This window comes from Glycine soja, chromosome 19, assembly GCF_004193775.1.
Source record: "Glycine soja cultivar W05 chromosome 19, ASM419377v2, whole genome shotgun sequence".
Lineage (NCBI taxonomy): Eukaryota > Viridiplantae > Streptophyta > Magnoliopsida > Fabales > Fabaceae > Glycine > Glycine soja.
In genome coordinates, this window is record NC_041020.1 from 46,223,499 (window position 1) to 46,242,565 (window position 19,067).

General features: G+C 34.4%; 3 protein-coding genes across 3 annotated transcripts; 1 reads left to right on the forward strand and 2 right to left on the reverse strand.

Moving 5' to 3' along the window:
* Positions 1–4,867: 4,867 nt before the first annotated feature.
* On the forward strand, positions 4,868–8,708 carry LOC114400132 (protein TRANSPORT INHIBITOR RESPONSE 1-like). Its single transcript, XM_028362429.1, has 3 exons — positions 4,868–5,561; positions 6,844–7,339; positions 7,463–8,708. The coding sequence occupies exons 1-3, from the start codon at positions 5,092–5,094 to the stop codon at positions 8,258–8,260; spliced, it is 1,764 nt and encodes a 587-aa protein (XP_028218230.1). The 5' UTR covers positions 4,868–5,091; the 3' UTR covers positions 8,261–8,708.
* A 2,221-nt stretch (positions 8,709–10,929) lies between these two features.
* On the reverse strand, positions 10,930–11,715 carry LOC114398880 (N66 matrix protein-like). The gene is made up of 2 exons (XM_028360988.1): positions 11,207–11,715; positions 10,930–11,119 (listed from the first exon to the last, which is right to left on the reverse strand). The coding sequence occupies exons 1-2, from the start codon at positions 11,713–11,715 to the stop codon at positions 10,930–10,932; spliced, it is 699 nt and encodes a 232-aa protein (XP_028216789.1).
* A 4,152-nt stretch (positions 11,716–15,867) lies between these two features.
* On the reverse strand, positions 15,868–18,901 carry LOC114398429 (rRNA-processing protein FYV7-like). The gene is made up of 3 exons (XM_028360624.1): positions 18,310–18,901; positions 16,685–16,794; positions 15,868–16,533 (listed from the first exon to the last, which is right to left on the reverse strand). The coding sequence occupies exons 1-3, from the start codon at positions 18,554–18,556 to the stop codon at positions 16,237–16,239; spliced, it is 654 nt and encodes a 217-aa protein (XP_028216425.1). The 5' UTR covers positions 18,557–18,901; the 3' UTR covers positions 15,868–16,236.
* Between the last annotated feature and the right edge of the window lie 166 nt (positions 18,902–19,067).

The following is a 19,067-nucleotide window of genomic DNA, read 5'->3' on the forward strand; positions in this document are numbered from 1 at the left end:
AACTTTCTTACGATTATTTATTGAAAGAAAAAAAAAATGTCTTTCAAGATATGTATGGTCAAGGCCATTAAGACGATGATGATTGATCCCTGACAGTTCATGAGCGATGGCCATGGTTTGTTGAAGGTTATTGGACAATTGGCCTGCAGGCCTAGGGCACTTGGAGTTAGAAGAGAGAGACAGTCCATTCTTCAGTCACATTAACTTGACCAGCACCCATTAAAGAAGGCACACTTAATCCCATCATTGATTGGAAAATACGATTGTAACGATATATGCCAAAGAAAGAAGCAATGAAGAGACAATTCTGTCTAGTTGAATCCATAGTCTATGGATCCTACTAACCATAGAGCAACCTTACTATTAAACCACGATGTACTAAATTTTGATTACCATAGAAATTGTAGGAACATCAAAATTTGCATTTTCATCCAAAATAAAAAATTCTAACATGTTGAGTTGGCCAAATATAATGTATACCAACTAAATAAATCTAGTTTTTTTTGCAAACCATAATGCATATCTACTAAATAAAATAGGTAGCAAATCATACAAGAAAAACGTGAAACAAAGGCTGCTAGTTTTGATTTTTGAATAGGATCTTGCTATTATCAAGCATCAACAATAGGACCTGGATTTAGAGGATCTGTAACGCCTATATAAAATCAATAAATACACCCACCTCAAGTATATAATCTGGGTAGATGATGAATTGTGAATTATATATGGATCATTCTGTTAAGGAGATTGTGTTGTTGTCTGCTGGCACAGTTCCTGAATGTGCCTTTGCCTTCTATTATTTGATCAGCATGTGTTCCGGCATGCTTTCCGCTCTATTCCCATGGATCCATGCTTCTTCTTCTTCTATCTCCTCCTCGCATTTATTTCGCTTCATTTATTTATCTTCTTTCCAATCCTTGACATTGGATGTGCCACTTCACGTGTAGAAGTTAACACAATCATAAAATCTAAATAAGTTTATTTAAATATTTGTGGTGTTATTTTCAACAAAAAAACATTATATATATAATTTATTATTATTATTATTATTTTAAATTCTGAAGTTCTATCGTTGACAAAAAATAGTGAACCTCAGCCATTAAAGCCACAAACCAAAAACAAAATTTCAAAACCAATCCTATTCCGTAAAATTCAAACTTGTTCTCAAATTTGACGCTATTTTAATTTATTTTTCTCGGTGTAATTGTATAAGACTGTTTTTTTTAATACTTCATATACGTTTTAATTAATTTTGTTTTCTTCTTTTGTCAGGTTCTTTTTTTTGACAGATTGTCAGATTCATTTTTTAAGTCGATAAAATTGGAGGGTACCTTAAACAGTACTATACGAAGCAAGCATATACTAATATTAAAGCTGAAGGCAATTTAATTCCACTCGAGGGAGAGAGAGAATCCCGGAGAACCGTGCGTGGGCTTAATATTAAACTCATTAGATTAATTATCTCAATTCATTAATGCGATTTTAAAATCATAAGCTCGATTTCTTGACCAAAAAAAAATGTTGAACTATACGTGCAAGACAACTAAGCTCCCGCTTTACTATTTTAATACAAATTATTGGAGTTCATAGTTCAAACACAAAAAGAAAGAGATTAATGAAGTGTTTGTTAATTCATTACCTAAGACCATAGGTTTTGAGCGGAACTCGTTTATAGTAATTATTTTTGGGAAAACTTTTTGCCGTTTACTAAAATAATGTAATAATAGTTTTGGAATTGATTTTGACAGTCAAAATCGTGATGTAATTGTAAAAAAAAAAAAAAACAGAATCAACAAAGAATTATTTCAATGTGACTGTGAAAAAAAATTGATTTCGTTTCACTGTGTCACGTATCCAAACACACACTTTCATCATTTCAAGAGGGAGAAGAAATGGCGTCAGGCTTTAGCTTTTGTTGGGATACGTGTGAGTTGTAATTGAACTACAATATACATATATAGACCGTACACTGTGAAAAAAGTTAAAATGAGCTTTGAGGATGAGGGAGAGAAGGAGAACTTTGATTGAGATGCAACGTGCAGGTTGTTTCTACTTTAATCGTTTCCATTACAAAGCCAACGGATTGCTCCCTTCTCCTCTTACTTCATTAACAAATGCTCTTTTAGTATTTAAATCTAAATGCACATTATTTTCATATAAAATTTTGGTAAATTACGTCTCGAGATTTATCAAATCAAAATCAAGACACACTTTAAAATTTAAAGTGTTTATATAAATGCTAACAAATTAGTTATTAATAAGATTTTTACATTGCCTGCAAAATTTAAACCCCCTTTTTTTTTTTTTTTATATTAGCACGATTTTTGTTAACTGAGTCTTTTGTTGACAAGATTAAGTACCTTCTAAAGGTATACATTTAATTGTTAAGCAAGCGCATAGTCTAAGTCTATACAATGAAAATACAAAACCAAGACTCGTAATAGCAAGTAATGAGCATTTAATTTTAGTTATCCAAGTTTTGATTGAAAATGAAAACTACTCCAAAATTGTTCGTTACCACGAGTAAAAAAGTAACCTTATTGAATGATATTTTAATGACATATTATAACTCCTTAAATTCTTTTTACTCACTTTCGTGTAGAACAATATATTTTCAATTGAATAAAGTAATTAAAAGACGATAAATTAGAAAAGTGAAAAACAACCAAAAAAATATTGATGTTTTAAATAAAGATGATAACACGAGTAATTTATTTAGGATTTGGTAAAAAAAAAAAAAATTTGGAAGTTATTTACAAAGAATTCAGTGTTTTTATCGTCATGAATATTTTCATTATTCTAGAAGGGTGAAGTGGCCATCATAGCCGAATTTTGAATATCTACGTTTTAGTAACAATGAGATGTTAATGTACAATTTATATAATTTAGATTAGATACTCCTAACTATTTTTTTATAGCTCTACCGATATGTAGTTAATAGAGTTAATTAGGGGAGTAGTTAGTCTATTTTTAAATTTAAATATATAAATGAAATATTTATATAATTATTTAATATTTTTAAATGAAATTTATTATTTTTAATTTTTTTGGATAGCAGACCTGAAATGTTAGCGCGTCAAAAAGTGAATTTTATAAATAATACTTCCTATAAGAAAAAAATAATCTTATATATTACACTTAAATATAAATAAATCTAACTAATTTTATTTTATTTTATGTTATCATTCTTAAAATATTATTTTTATTTAATTATAATTTAATTTTTAATGATTCTTCTTTATTTATGATAACAAATTCTAATAAAAGATATTTTACAAATAAATTTATTTTTGAAATTAGAAAAATCAAATGATATTAACTAATATAAATTAATTAATTTTTATTAAATGAGTTTAGAGGGAATACATTCCAAACACACGTGTGTATGTACAAAGGAGAAAAGAAGAGGTTGGTGCTTTGAATTCTATATTTCCTGCTTGCTTTGGAGGTAGGTTGAGATAATGGAATTCTTGCTATCTAGAAATAGAATTTGACTGAATATATACCAAGGATAAAAACCAATCAATCCTTGCCTTACTAAACTTGATTTCTTATTGGATATCGCCACTTGTGCTAATCAACTTTATAGAGAATTGCTTGTCAGGTGAGCTTAAGATAATAATATGATTTAACTAACCAAAGATCTATGATCAGCATCTACCAAAAAGGGGAAAAGAAGATCACGAACCAATACGGTAACTGGAGATATTTATATGCTATTCAGGGGTTTGGTACTCCAATAGTTTTGCACTTTTTTTAAATTTTAAGTCACCATCACACTCATCTAACAACCAAAAATACTTTTAATTAATTCTAAGATCCTTCGTTAGCGCCGATGAATAATAGTTTGCCTTTCCCTTCTCTATTCATTCCGTTTTTAAATTTTTGCGTGATTGACACTATACTTGTAAATATACAATTTATTTGCTATATGACTTCTACTTAATTAGAGTAATTTATAATTAGTTAATAGCTATATAAATTATATTTAGTTAATAGTAACTATCATAATATAATCATTCGTATATAAAATGTAACCTAAAGTTGAATTTTATTTCATAGGTTAACCATAATACCTTAATTGATGGATAGTATGTATTTTGACATTTGCACGATAAGGTCATTAATGCAGGCTGATTCGTACTGGTACCATAAGCATATGGTAAATAATGGCATGGATCATATTAGATTAGTGTGTATGGTGGCATTAATAAAGTGGACCTAGCCTTTTCTTTCGAGGGGGAGAGATGAGTGAGAAAAAAACAAGTTTGATACGAAATGTGTGAGAAACCGGAAACAAATATCTGACTGTTAGAAATCATAGAATGAAACAGTCACATATGATTGGACGGCCATGATGTCATGATTTCTAGTCTCCACTTCATATCATTCATTCCCTCTTAACACAAAAACTTTTTTATTTTATTTTTTCTCTCGAGAGTCCGAAAAACATACTATAATATCCGTGCATCGCGGGTGGTCCCCCCATCTCTTCAGATCCAGCCGTGCAACGCGAATCATGAGATTCTCTTCCACACCCACTTCGGTACACATGATAACACTTTACCAAACCCCCCTCCCTCCGCGATAAAATAAAACCCTGTCGGTCTTCCCATCCCCCGACGAGTCGCGAGAAAATAACAACGACATATAAGGAAAAATCTCGTCCCCATTTGGTCCACGGCTTTTACGTACACCCGTTTTCTGCGGCTCCTCTTCCATCCTTCTCACACCTCTCATCCAACGGCTCCTATCACCTCTCTCACCACGTGTCTCCTTCATAATTGCTCAGACACAAAACATCACCAGTTTCAGTAGTTCATAGTTCGGTTCGGCACCACCTCCTATTTAACCATGGTTAAATTCTAACCTTACCGGGCAGCATAAGCATAAACTTAAACTCCTTATCCGTCTTTCTCTCCCTCACATCACACATCACACATCACACAAACAGAGACACATTATTATTACATACTACCACTCTCGTAGTCTCGCTTGGTGTTAATGGCGTTTCAGATCTAACAGTGCAAGTGGTTCGGCGTGGTTGTTAGTGAGTTGGTTAAGCGACGGCGTTTGGTTGGGGTTAGTATTATGCAGAGAATGGCGTACACGTTTTCGTTTCCGGAGGAGGTGCTGGAGCACGTGTTCTCGTTCATATGGAACGAGAGGGACAGGAACGCGATCTCGCTGGTGTGTAAGTCATGGTACGAGATCGAGAGGTGGTGCAGGAGGAAGGTGTTCGTGGGGAACTGCTACGCGGTGAGCCCTCTGATGGTGGTCAAGCGGTTCCCGGAGGTGAGATCCATTGCGCTCAAAGGGAAGCCGCACTTTGCGGACTTCAATTTGGTCCCCGATGGCTGGGGAGGTTACGTCTGCCCCTGGATCGCCGCCATGGCTCGCGCCTTCCCCTGCCTCGAAGAAATCAGGCTCAAGAGGATGGTCATCACCGACGAGAGCTTGGAACTCATCGCTAAGTCCTTCAAGAACTTCAAGGTCTTGGTTCTCACTTCCTGTGAGGGTTTTACCACTGATGGACTTGCCGCCATTGCTGCCAACTGCAGGTTTCTTTCTTTCTTTCCTTTTCTTCTTCTCTCTTTTACTCCTAGTAGTGTCAAACGAAACGATACATTGCTGGAGTTTCTGGATTCTGATTGCTAGTGGAAAAGTAGGCAGCTATTGCTATTGCTATAGCTGCTGACGTGTTGTTCTCTTGTTGACGGAAGAACCTCAAGTTCGGATCTTTGCCTTTTGAGCGTCGTTTTGCGTTATGGTTAATGTGAACCACGGCACTCTCTGTCGCCGTTTTTATGCTCAGATTTGGCTCTTTTATGTTTCTCTTAAATCAAGTTTTGGATTTTAACTACGTCTTCGAGTTAGGACTTAGTAGTAGTTCTTAAGATCAGACGTTCAAATCGAAATTATGTTTTTTGAACTTTTTTATTTGTGAGTTTTTGGAACGGACGTTGTGGTGAATTTGAGAGACGTGTCGTTATTTTTTATTCGTTTTCTCAGGTGTATGTTAGATCCGTTTTCCGTGTGGTTTGTGTTGTGGTTGTGGCGCTATTTGTAAAAAATTGTGAAATTTTGGCACCGTGAGTATGGTTGATTATGGATGGCTAGTTATTTGACCTGTGATGTAATTATGGGGTTTAGATTTCGCAAAGTCTTGGTTTAAATGACTATTGTAAGTTTGCATTTCTTAGATTATTATATTACTGTTATTTTGCTGTTGTTTTTAATTTCACTTTCCTGCCATCGGGAATTGGGGTATTCAATACTGGCTTGTTAGGATTATTAAACTTTGAAGAGTTAATTTTCTCCGCTTATTAATTTCACTTGCATCCCGATTTTTTTTCTTTCTGTTTTTTTAAATTAATTATGCTGCTTATTAATGATTTTTTTATGATGTGACAATTTATTTTATGATTGATTGACAAGTTAACACAGCCTAAAAGTTTGAACTGACAGTGCATTTCAATTAAATCCATAGTTAAATATATTCCTGTATTTTTTCCGTCTATTCTTGTACGGAAACTTACATGTTTAGAGGGACGGACACTTTTTGTTTGATAACGGATTAGAGGCGGTGGTCTGAACCATATGGGAAAACTTTATATCAGTTTCTTCTTAGCTTTTGCTTTACGGTTGGTGCGTCTGTGTTGAATGGGATGGTATGCTCATATTGGGTTCGTTGCCTATAACGATGTTAAATGTTAAATTATGGCTCTGTTGTTCAATGTACAACATTTTTCTTTAAGAAACCCAGAGGATGCCAGTTTATGAACTGAAGTGTCTTGACACTGTCATTGATAAATCTCTTTACTGTGTGCTTGTGCATTGTAGGAATTTGAGGGAATTGGACTTGCAAGAGAGTGAAGTGGAGGAGGACCTTAGTGGGCACTGGCTAAGCCATTTTCCTGATTCCTATACGTCATTAGTTTCACTTAACATCTCTTGCTTAAACAATGAGGTGAGTTTATCTGCGCTAGAGCGTCTGCTTGGGAGGTGTCCCAACCTGCGGACCCTCCGTCTCAATCGTGCCGTGCCCCTTGATAGACTACCCAACCTACTTCTCCAGTGTCCTCAGCTGGTTGAGTTAGGCACAGGAGTCTACTCAACTGAGATGCGACCAGAGGTCTTCTCAAACCTGGAAGCAGCATTTTCTGGCTGCAAGCAGTTGAAGAGCTTGTCTGGCTTTTGGGATGTGCTCCCATCCTACCTTCCAGCTGTCTACCCCATCTGCTCAAGGCTAACATCGCTAAACTTGAGTTATGCTATTATTCAAAGCTCTGATCTTATTAAGCTTATCAGTCAATGCCCAAATTTGTTGCGATTATGGGTATGTATGATTTATATGATGTTTCCTTTATTTATTGCTTGTCCCATGTTTATATTACGCCTCTGATTCACTGTCTAGAGTGTCATACTATAAACTCTTGGCTAATTAAGGTGATTGCTACAGGTGCTGGATTACATAGAAGATGCTGGTCTTTATGCCCTTGCTGCATCATGTAAGGATCTAAGAGAGTTAAGGGTGTTTCCTTCTGACCCATTTGGTTTAGAACCAAATGTTGCATTGACAGAACAGGGCCTTGTCTCTGTGTCTGAAGGTTGCCCCAAGCTCCAATCAGTTCTATATTTTTGTCGTCAAATGTCGAATGCAGCCCTACATACAATTGCGCGGAACAGGACTAATTTGACTCGTTTTCGGCTTTGTATTATTGAGCCTCGGACTCCTGACTATCTAACCCATGAACCCCTGGATTCTGGTTTTGGGGCTATTGTAGAGCAATGCAAGGATCTTCAACGCCTATCCCTATCTGGTCTTCTTACTGACCGTGTTTTCGAGTATATCGGGACTTGTGGTAAGAAGCTGGAGATGCTATCTGTGGCTTTTGCTGGAGATAGTGATTTGGGACTTCATCATGTGCTATCAGGGTGTGATAATCTTAGGAAGCTGGAGATCAGGGACTGCCCCTTTGGTGACAAGGCCCTTTTGGCAAATGCTGAAAAGCTGGAGACAATGCGATCCCTTTGGATGTCCTCCTGCTCGGTGAGTTATGGAGCATGTAAGCTACTGGGTCAGAAAATGCCAAGACTCAACGTTGAAGTCATTGATGAAAGAGGACCTCCAGATTCAAGGCCAGATGATTGTCCAGTTGAGAAGCTTTATATATACAGGACTATTGCCGGGCCAAGGTTGGACATGCCTGGTTTTGTGTGGACAATGGAAGATGATTCTTCACTAAGGCTTGAGTGATCACGCTGTGGATTGAGCCAAGGAAATCTAATGCCACTTTGGTTTCTGACATCGATAATGGCAGGTACATGCTCAGTATGCAATTCTCTAGTGGATTTACTGTTGCCTGGCTTATATATATAGTTAGTTACGGCTTTTGGTTGAGCTAGGTAAAGGAGAGTACTCAGAAGGCTTGAGCTCGATTGCCATTCATTTTACACTTTGGCTGAGCTATGGGATGCCAATTTTACTGATAAATAAAGAGTCTGAAACCGTGTTGTTGTATGTGCGTTAGATACAGTTGTTATATTATTCTTCATACTATAATATTTGCGGGCTTCAATTTATTTGTATGTTAACTTTCTCTTTCGTATTAGGATGTTGGACACATTTGTCATTGTCACTTGTTAGCCTTCCCAATGAATAATGTTCGTATTCTAATGCAGCCAGCGTTATTAGCTCTTCGCAATTTTGATGCATTTATGTCCATTCTATGTTTGCTTGCTCGTTTGATTCAAAGTCACTCTAAGCTTAACACAATTGGAATTCACCATTGAGTTCCTGCGCGAATACCATGTTTAAACCATGCAATGGTTCTACTGTTATAAGAAATTTTTGTTGTCCCATAAAGTCGTAGGGGGTATTTTATTTGTTTCCATTGGACTATGACCTTATCTTAGATCATATAGAAGCTCCAAATCCTTATCGCTTAGTGGATTACGTTGTGTTTGGTGAAATCTCCCCTATAAGCATAAGAAAACTCTAAACTAGTATAACACCATACCTGTGAAGAAAGTAAAAAGGTAAGCTTGGCATATCAGCTCCTAACGGTTGAAACAGCTTTATTAAACCCTATAATCTATGTATAACTTTTCACTCAACTTTTAGTTGTTTCTGTTTCATTCATATGCTGCTCAATAAATTACATTACCAAAAGTATAGAATAATTCTCACAAACGAATCAGGTTTTATTCAATCTTTTCACTTTATTGCTCATACTTCACATATACTATACTAGTATTATTTTATGCCTACTGAATCGTAAGGTATCTAGTTCGTACGCCTTTTACCCAGCATTTAGGAGTTATGATTATGTTTTTACGTTAACAGCTTGCCAAATCCAAATGGAAGCAGTGTGTAAAAGGCTAAAAGCCTGCGAATGGATCTTTGGAGCTCTCTTCCACTTGAGAACTGGAGAGAATCCAGTAAGTTTTTACTTGCGGAGGAGAGCCATCAGGTTTCAGGTGGCTTTGGCAGGCTAATTAGTGAATGGCCCAAATTTTGTGGCACTGCCATTTTGAAAAAGCAAAAGAAATAAATAAGAAAGGCTACGCTAAAATGGCCTCCCTCAGGTGTGGTGACTTCTGCTTTTCATTCAATTTTATCGGGGAAAGAGAGGAGGAGAGCCTCGACTGGTGAGCCACGTGATAGATTCGGTAACATTGGATGGTGTCCCTAGCTTTTTTGCTTCCTTCAACTGCTCTTTTCTTTTCTACTATCCACCTGACAGTAAATAATAATAACAGTGACTCACTAATCTAATAATCTAATCAGAGAAAAAAGAAACTCAGATTATGTTCTAATCAAGTAGCCAAAAACCTTTGTTTAATGTACGCTAACATGTCAATTAAATTTCGGAGAAGAGGGTGTAATCAACAACTTTTCTTTTTAAAAAAAAGGAAACTGAAAATCAGTGAGAGAAAAAGAGTGTGGCGGGCAGGACAAGAACAGTATGTTGCACGTACACTTTCGTCCCCACCAAACTTATCCAATCAATAAAGAAAAAGCAGTGAAAGAAAGAAAAGGGTGAAGGTGTGGTGTGCGAGTTGTAGTGAGGCCTTGTTTCATTAGTTAATGATGGCCGCACGTTTCATGTTAATGATCATCATCATTTATATTCTCTTATTATTATGGTCCTTTTGATCATTAATTCACCCAGTTCCCTGTTCCATTCTGATCTCACTGTTCTTACGCACACTTATTACTTATATTACAGTCGCAAATGGATGTCCTATGATTACAAAACTTACGATGACGCTGCAGCCCATATCACTTCAGTAGGTAAACTCATGCTACGCTTAAACCTTCTTATTTGTAAAACAGTGATGCTAATTAGTACGAAAATCTCTCACACAAATGCACACGAATTCAAAACTAGCCACGTTATTGCATAAACATTCAAGTATGAAATAGAATAAAAAGCTAAAGCAATCAGTTTGTGGCACATAAGATTTGTATGGATTCGTTCAATAATATTCCGTATCTAATATCATTTTCCTTTGTCAAAAAAGAATGGAAGCAATAAGAAATGAATTTTAGACCATTTACATGTATAAGTTTTATGCTCAATTAAATAATTTTTATATTATCATCGAATCATAAAATCATCATTTGAAGTGTGTCCATTTGAGGTGATTGTGAGTTCTTTTATTTTTGGTTTTCAAATATTTCAAACAAAAAAGTATTTGATAAAAAATGAAACTCAAATAATTTTTAAATTATCTTTGAAATACTTTTCCACTCATTTTTAAAACCAAGAAAAAATATTTTGTGAGTTGGTTTAGTTTAAAAAACACACACTTTTCCCAATTTGATAATGATACTTTTTGTTATCATCGTTACTATCACCACCACCATAGTTATTGTCACTATCACCATCGATACTACCATCACCATCGTTGTCACTGTAACTAATTGTCACTACCATGACCACCAACATTGTTATTACTATCATCATCGACATTACTATCACCACCACCATTATCATTGTTACCACCATTACCTTCGTCACCAACACCGCTAACACAACCACCACTGTCACTGTCACCATCGTTGCCATCACCACCACTACCATCAATGTCACCGTTATTGTCACCACCACTATCATTATCAATAATACCATCTCTATTACTATCATCACCACCACAACCACCACCGTCATCATTGCAACCACCACCACACCATCACCACTTGTTGCCAATACCAATATTGCTACTAGCATCCCCCACTACCATCATTGTCATGATCACACCAACACCACTACCATCATTGTTATCACCATTGTACCTGATTGTCACCATCATGATTATTATTATCGTTATCACCAACATTGTCACTATCACCACTACTTTCGTCACTGTCACTACAACCACCACCACTTTGGTGGCGCCACCAACACCATTATCATCATTGTCACCACCGACATCACCATCGACATTGCTGCTACCACCACCACCATCAATGTCACTATCACTATCACCACTACCAACGATACCACATCCGTCATCATCATTGCCACCATAACCACCACCATCAGTTGCTTCCAACACTAACACCACTACCACAACCACCCTACCAACATTGTTACCACCATCGGTTGTCACCACCACCAATGTTACCTCCACCATCATTATCACTATTGTCATTGTCACTATAACCACCATTGGTATCTCTATTGCTGGTGTTACTTCTAACATCACTAACACCATATCATCATTGTCATTATTATTACACAAAAACACTCTTAAACTAATTTTAATAAATAAGAAATTTTCAAAATGACTTTATTTGAAACTAATTATATTTTAAAAATTGGTTTGAAATTTTTTTGAAACTAAAACTAAAATCTGTTTGTTATTTTAAAAAAATTCAAAACTCAAAACCATCCCAAACAGGATTAAAAATAATAATTTTAAAAGTTAACAAACTTATCATATATGATGAATTATGATTAAATGATTGTGTAAAACTTTTTACACTATGAATACATAAACTTTTTTCCCTCAAGTTTTAATGCTATCACGTTATAGATTAATTATTTTGAAATCTTCAATTATTAGAATAATTATTTTATCATGTCTCTACTACAAATTCCAATTACGTGCGAGGCCGAACATGATTCTTGAATAATCCACTCCATCGTCAGGGTTTTGGGCCTCAATGACATGTACTCTCTTCAAGCATTGTATAACATCTTTAGCCCAGCCCATAAATATAAATTATTTAAAATGATACAAAAATTTGAATATTTGATATAAATATAAATTGAAGTTATTAAAATATGCAAATTAGATGCTCAACATCAACACTAATCTGAATCGCCTCAACATTAATACTAATAATATTTATTAAAAATATTATTAATATTAGTTTATACTTCTATAAATATATTAATAAAATATAATAATAATAATAATAATAATAATAATAATATTAATAATTATATTTTTAGGATTATTATTTTATTAGTATATTTCTTGAATATTAATAAGTTTCGTAATAGTATATTTCTTCATCGTCAATAGTACATTAATATTATTAGTATTATTACTATTTTATTAATATATTTCTGTAAAAGTTTTGGTTAGAAAAATAGACAATAAATAATATAGCATTCTCACATTTCGAAAGATATCGATAACTTTTTATATGGGCTAATAGTAATTTAACAACTTTACATTATTGCTCCACCTCATAATCAGACTGTTTTTTTTTTCTAGTTTCTTTAATTTCTTAAATTAAGAAATTACTAAACAGTCTAAACTGGGTATACACAGAATTAAAATATTAGATGCCCAAACTTGCAAAGATTCATTTTAGCCCTTTTGTTTGCGTTGTGTTTGAAAAAACAATCACTATTAATTAAAATGAAGGCTTGGAAAATAAAATTAAAAGGATATTATCCTCTGACTTGGCAACGTTATCTTTGACGCCTCTCCGCTCACCACTTCGGTAAATCTCTACAATGTTTGAGATATATTTTCAGAGGGTTTTTCTTTTATTTTTAGTTATTGTCGTGTGAGACCTGCTTTATTTAGAAATTTATGAATATAAATACTTTTTATATGATTATTTTAACGTGTGGCTCTTCGGGAAAATGATGAGCTTTATGTGTATTTGTGTGGCATAGTAAAATAACATGAACTGAATGAAAACTTAATAAATGTCAATTTTGAAGATTATAAAGTTCGAGAATTGAGTCAGAGAGAGGATCGAAGTAGGAAGATCAAGAATTCAAAAATCAAAGATTTTCTTTTTGTTTTTCTTCTTTGAGTTTGTATCTGTACAAGATAAGCTAAACCAATAATTGATGGGGGTTTTCCTGAAAGCTGATTAATTGGAGGCATTTTGAAGATTATATTTTGGATCAGTTTATACTTGTTAGACAGTTATTGACATTTGTATATGGAAGTATCAAATCTAACATGTAGAAAAAAAAAACTCTTTCAAAAAAGATTTTCTCTAAGTGGAGGTCACTCAGTTTAGAATACTTAGGTGAAATGTCCTGGCTTCTTAGATCATAGAAAAGATTATTTATGTTTGTCTATTGTGCATATTTCTTCAATATTCATGGGTCAGGACATTACGTTATGATATATCAAAATGTTTCATCGTATTTCAAGAATTTTGACATATAATTACGCTGCTTTCATAGGTAATTGGATTGAACAGGAATCAAACTTAAAACTTAAGATGCTATAAGTAAGATTATGGGTGATCTTATGATTACACAATCCCCTTGCCTGAGGTACAAGTTACATAGAAGTTAAATGTATATGGATTAAAATATAATCTGATACAAAAATTACACTTTAAATTTAGAAAAAAAATATTTAAAACATGGAGATGAAAAGTTTTGTTTAAGATTTAAGTTTATGTGCTCATTTATGTTATTAATTTTATTCTATTCATTTTCTTTTAATTGATTGATTTTTTTAAGAAATAATTGATTAAACCAAGTTTTATACATTTCCTAGAAATTGTATTTGAACACAAATTAAGCACAAACAATTATACAATTTTGCCAATGTCATATAGGTATTGAGTTTCATTTGGATTCAATTTCGCAACCTCAAGTTCAGGTGCAACCTAACAAAAAATTTGGACTTCTCTCCGTCACTTGATCTTTTATTTTTTTGGTAATTTGGTCTTAATCAATCTGTTTGGTTTGCAATGTGCTCTGCTTCTGTTGTAACTACTTACTAGATAAGATTAATTAATAAAGCATGCCCACTTATTATATATATATATATATATATTCGAGAGAATCTCATTGAATGTAATATTTGGCATAAAGATCAGTAAATTGGGAAATTTTTTAAAAAAAGTAAAAATAATGGGAAACAACCTATTTGATTTTTCTTTGCTTCTTTTCCTGACTACAGTTGAGAGGGGTCTAAGATGAATTTAAATCATAAAGTAAAGGCATTTTATTTCACGAGTAAGAAACAAAGAGCATAATAATTTTACATAACTTGTTGATTGAATAGACTTTGGTTGAACTCGAAATAGGCTAACTAAATCTTATTTTTTTTGGAACCTAACCCCGAATTTGTCTACCCTGGGGTGCTCAAGTCATCAACTAAAAGTTAGGCCAAGCTAATCTGAACAAAAATAGTACATGTGGTTAGAAAATTTAGAATATAATAAGTTGAGGGAAAGATTCTTGCGTACGCAATTGAATTAGAATATTATAGCGGGAATAACTTATTCTAATTCAAGGTAACGAAGCTAATTTCGTTACTTTACGAGTTTTTTTTTTTTAATATTGCTTTTTCAGCCTCTGAAAAATGATAAAGACCAAAGACCTCGTCAATTAGTTGGTTTTGAAAACTAAAGGACATTAAAGCTACTTGATAGTTGATATTGAAAACTAGAAAATGGGCTGCTTTATTTTTCAATTTTCAAACAATGTTGCGATTAAAGGACATTAAACAAACTAACCCACTAGAGGAAAAAATGAAAAGAGATAAATCAAGCATGCCCCTTGATCAAGTCAACGTTGGTGCAACTCAACAACCACCATGAGAAACGTCGTAAATCATATTTAAATGGACTTAGACTTGTAATAGAGCTAATAATGGGTTTACTTTTTAAATTAAAAGAGACAAGCCATAGAATAAGATAAGTGAATCCGGTGGCCATACACGAACTTATTTCGTCTTTGCAGAGCAAGACTTACGCAAGACCAGGGCATAACAATGGCTTGCGTGGAGTTATGTATTGACTTCATGGGACTTCTCATGGCGCTGGTAATTGCTCTCACCCTCATGCTCATCTGCTCCTCCCCTAAGAGGCGCGTCGTGGTGTATCACTGGCCATGACCTTTTTCTCTCCTCAGATTTCTGACAATCTCAAGTTTTGTCATATTGAGTTTTTGTGTTCATAGGGTGATTTTTCATTTCTGTGTTTTCCTTACCCTTTGTGATTTTATCTGGTGTAATTCATATGGCTAAAAGAAGGTAACTGGGGATGTGCCATCTTCACTTCCTCTGCCTCTCAGCCAAATAGATACTCTCTGTTCGTACAATTGAAATGAATAAAATAGAAGCTACTTTTCAATCAGCGAGATACCCACTTTCAAGTGATATCTAATTTGCATATCAATTAGGAAGATAGGTGCACAATTTTCTTTTTTCCCTCACATATTTCGTGTGGTTGACTTCAACGAATCAACGAATTTCTTTGATGAGTAAATGGTTAAGATATTGGAATTACCGATGAGATTTCTCAAAGCTACCTTACGTTTTATCCGTGAGAGAATGGTTGCAACTACTATTATCCCTTCCTGCGTTAAGATGATACTTACATGAATAATAATAGATTAAATAAATTGAAGAAAGTTTACATGATAAACATTCTGCATTTCGTATTTATCTGTTTCTATATTGGCGCAAATGGCAACTTAATGTACTCACTGCCTACAGTGATTATCACGGCTGCTACATAAATATTACTAGCATCGATTGTGGTACAAAATTTGATACAACCATGGATGAAGATGGAAATCTAGTCTGCACAAAATTGTGATGAACTATAGTATACTGCACAATCAAATATGCTACAATCAATATATCATTAAGCAGTGCATCCTTCCTCAATAACTGTTCTACTCAAGCTGGTTCACCGAATTAATGTCACTGTCATGATGCTCTGATAAAATTCAACAGAAGGAATGTTCTCCACCATTGGTCCTTTTCTACTCCACGACTCAGGATTTACTGGCAGCTGCTTTTAGTTGAGCCTTGAATAGTCTCCAAAAGATGCTCAATTCTGTATTTCATAACAGGCTGCCCTTTTCGTGTCTTCTTAAGCATTTTTTCTCGCATAGCCTTTCTCTGAGCTTCAGCTTGTTCTCTGTCTTCCTTCTTTACCCTCAGGACAGCCTCTTTCTCCATTCTTTCTTTCTCTTTCTCTTCATGCTGCTTCTTGTACAACTCTTCCAAACTAAGGGCGCTATTCTTCCTCTTCCTCCTCTCACTCTTGTCCTTGTTCTCTTCAGTTTCATTTACATTCTGTAATAGCAAACAGAAACTAAGTGGATAGTGCATAAAAACATATTTAAGAGCGTAATTATGAATTGAAATTACAGTATACGCTCTTAGGCCTTATCAATTTCACAATCATGTTAACAACCCAAAGCAAGCAGCTAATAAGATATCAAACCTCTTTAAGTCTCTGAGCCAAGGAGGGATCATTTTGCTGGTTTTGCTGCTTTACCAACTTCTTAAACTTATTCACATTCTTAGCATTTTTATAGAACTCCCTTTGCTTCTCTGACAACAAGGAAACAACACCCATGAGAAGTGCGTAATGGTATATGACAAAGGAACTTAAGTTAGATATCGTGACACCCACATTCTCATATCAATTCTTAAGTATGTATGATAAGGATATAATCAGAATTCAAGCAAGGGTTTAGAGACCTATTTACTAACCTTATCACGATTGGAACATGTCTTAAAGACTATAAAAAAGGAAATTGTAGGATCTGTAAAACATATGGAAAGTGCAGAAGAAAGAACTCTTTCATATTTTTTACGAATCACATAATCTGAACAAATCATGACAAGGACTTAAGGTTTTTGATTATCACCAAAATATTCAATTACATTAACAAAACCACTTCAACTAGCTCCAAAAGATTTTTGACAAATGTAGCCTCGTGGAAGTGTAGAAAATGAGTTGCAAGATTAATATATATTCTTGATTCACTTTGCACTTATTTTACTATAACTACCACTTATAAGAAATTTCTTCATCAAATTTGTTTATTGTATGATTAATTTTTATGGTTCAAACTATAATTCATCACATTGATTCAGCCAATAAATATTAATTCTCACAACAAACAAAGAATAAGGGTGTTGGACAATGTCACAAAATGAGAGGGAAGATGTTTGGGTGAAAGAAGTTTTAAATAGTGGAAGAAAGACTACAGCTATTTTTTGATACATGAAAAAGAATGGAATGAAGTGAAATGATTCTAGGTTCTGTTGGCTGGATTGTTTAAATAGGATAGAACTGAACCTTGAAGGAACGTATTCCATTCCATCCAATTTCAGGGGTATGAAGTAAAACAAACATTTTTCCCCATTTTATCCTAAAAACGTCAAAGCAATGAAATGGTAGCATTATTATTCAATTCAATCTAATTGCATTCCATGACATTCCATTTTGTTCGACTCACCATTAGATATCCAATTTATTCCATTTAGCACAAAGTGGTAACTTTATTCAACAACCAACTGGGATTTCCGATACGAAAATGCCAAAACATTTGGTGAAATTAGCAAGGAAACGTTAACTGTTATAGCATTTCCATGTGTCTAACTCCATTAGTATCTGTGTTTTAACCTAGAAAATGCTAAACACAATGCCACATCCACATTGAAAGCACAACGTTGCTGGTGCTGTGCAAGTGTAAGTAGAAAAGTATGAAGAAAAAGTCGAGCCCAAAATATTAAGGGAGAAACCATTGAGCATGCTTTAAAGGGCTGTGAGCAGTAAAATATGCGCAAGGAACAAAGAAAAACTTATCACTCTTAATCCTCAGAAACCCAACTCAAGTTTGCAAAACTTAAGATGCTATTAGGCATCAGAGTTGGCCGTTTCTCCATAAACTCTCGTACTCAGCAGGAATAATAAAAGGCACATAGCATGCTAAAAATGCACCCAATCATTCACAATTTCAACCACAAAAAACAGGGTTTTGCAATAAACGATAAAAGGGTTTAAAAGCATTGGTGAGAAGTTGAACGACTAATAGTTAAAAAGAGAAAGTTGCGTACTTATGATGGCTGGGTTATAGAGATTGTTCTTGGATTTTGCGTTGGCGAAAGCGTCGAGCGAAAGGCCACTTCCACCCAACCTCGAAATGTTCTTCTTTTTCGTCATTATTTGTTTCTGCTTATCGCTGCGTACCTTGTCGTTCTTCTTCATCGCCGAAATTGAGGTGCAAACCCTAACAATTTGCAGAGTATACCAATTACAATTAGAGGACACTACCCTAAACATAATAAAATACTGACACGTCATTAAAAAATTAACAATAAATAAATTAGTATTAAACGAAATCTGGAGCGCAATGACAACGGCCTTGCCCAAATCGATCAATAAGCTCCACAACTGATTTCAAAGCTGACAAAGGCGCCAAAACGACGTGAAGATTTGTCTGTTCATGACAACATAGCTTAGGTTTGAATATTGGAAATTCTTGTTTGTGGATGATTCATATCTTCATTGTCTCTCAAGCTAGTGATTTCCTTCAAAATCCTCAATTTTGAACTTTTTATTAGCCAAAAAGAAGAAAAGAGCCTTTAACTATGCAAGCTTTTCGTTACTTCTGTGTATTCATTCACCCTTATTTTCCTTGCAAAATTTGTTATGGTATACTCATTCGATGAATAAAGTCTGCAATTTCCTTGATGACTATTGAATTTGAATTAAATAAACACCAAAATATATATACTTTACAGGGTATTTTTTGTTTGTTTGTATCTTCTTTTCTATCACACTATTTAACAAGCTTATAGTCAATCGCAGTTTA

What these genes read in the sequence shown, in the direction of transcription:
- LOC114400132 (XM_028362429.1), top strand. Translation starts at nt 5,092, where the DNA reads ATGCAGAGAATGGCGTACACGTTTTCGTTTCCGGAGGAGGTGCTGGAG. An exon ending in GCCATTGCTGCCAACTGCAG is followed by an intron (nt 5,562 to 6,843) that starts GTTTCTTTCTTT and finishes TGTGCATTGTAG; the next exon opens with GAATTTGAGGGAATTGGACT. An exon ending in CAAATTTGTTGCGATTATGG is followed by an intron (nt 7,340 to 7,462) that starts GTATGTATGATT and finishes TGATTGCTACAG; the next exon opens with GTGCTGGATTACATAGAAGA.
- LOC114398880 (XM_028360988.1), bottom strand. Translation starts at nt 11,715, where the DNA reads ATGTTAGAAGTAACACCAGCAATAGAGATACCAATGGTGGTTATAGTG. An exon ending in ATTGGTATTGGCAACAAGTG is followed by an intron (nt 11,120 to 11,206) that starts GTGATGGTGTGG and finishes TGATAATGATAG; the next exon opens with TGGTGGTGACAATAACGGTG.
- LOC114398429 (XM_028360624.1), bottom strand. Translation starts at nt 18,556, where the DNA reads ATGACGTGTCAGTATTTTATTATGTTTAGGGTAGTGTCCTCTAATTGT. An exon ending in CTATAACCCAGCCATCATAA is followed by an intron (nt 16,795 to 18,309) that starts GTACGCAACTTT and finishes CCTTGTTGTCAG; the next exon opens with AGAAGCAAAGGGAGTTCTAT. An exon ending in TGGCTCAGAGACTTAAAGAG is followed by an intron (nt 16,534 to 16,684) that starts GTTTGATATCTT and finishes TTGCTATTACAG; the next exon opens with AATGTAAATGAAACTGAAGA.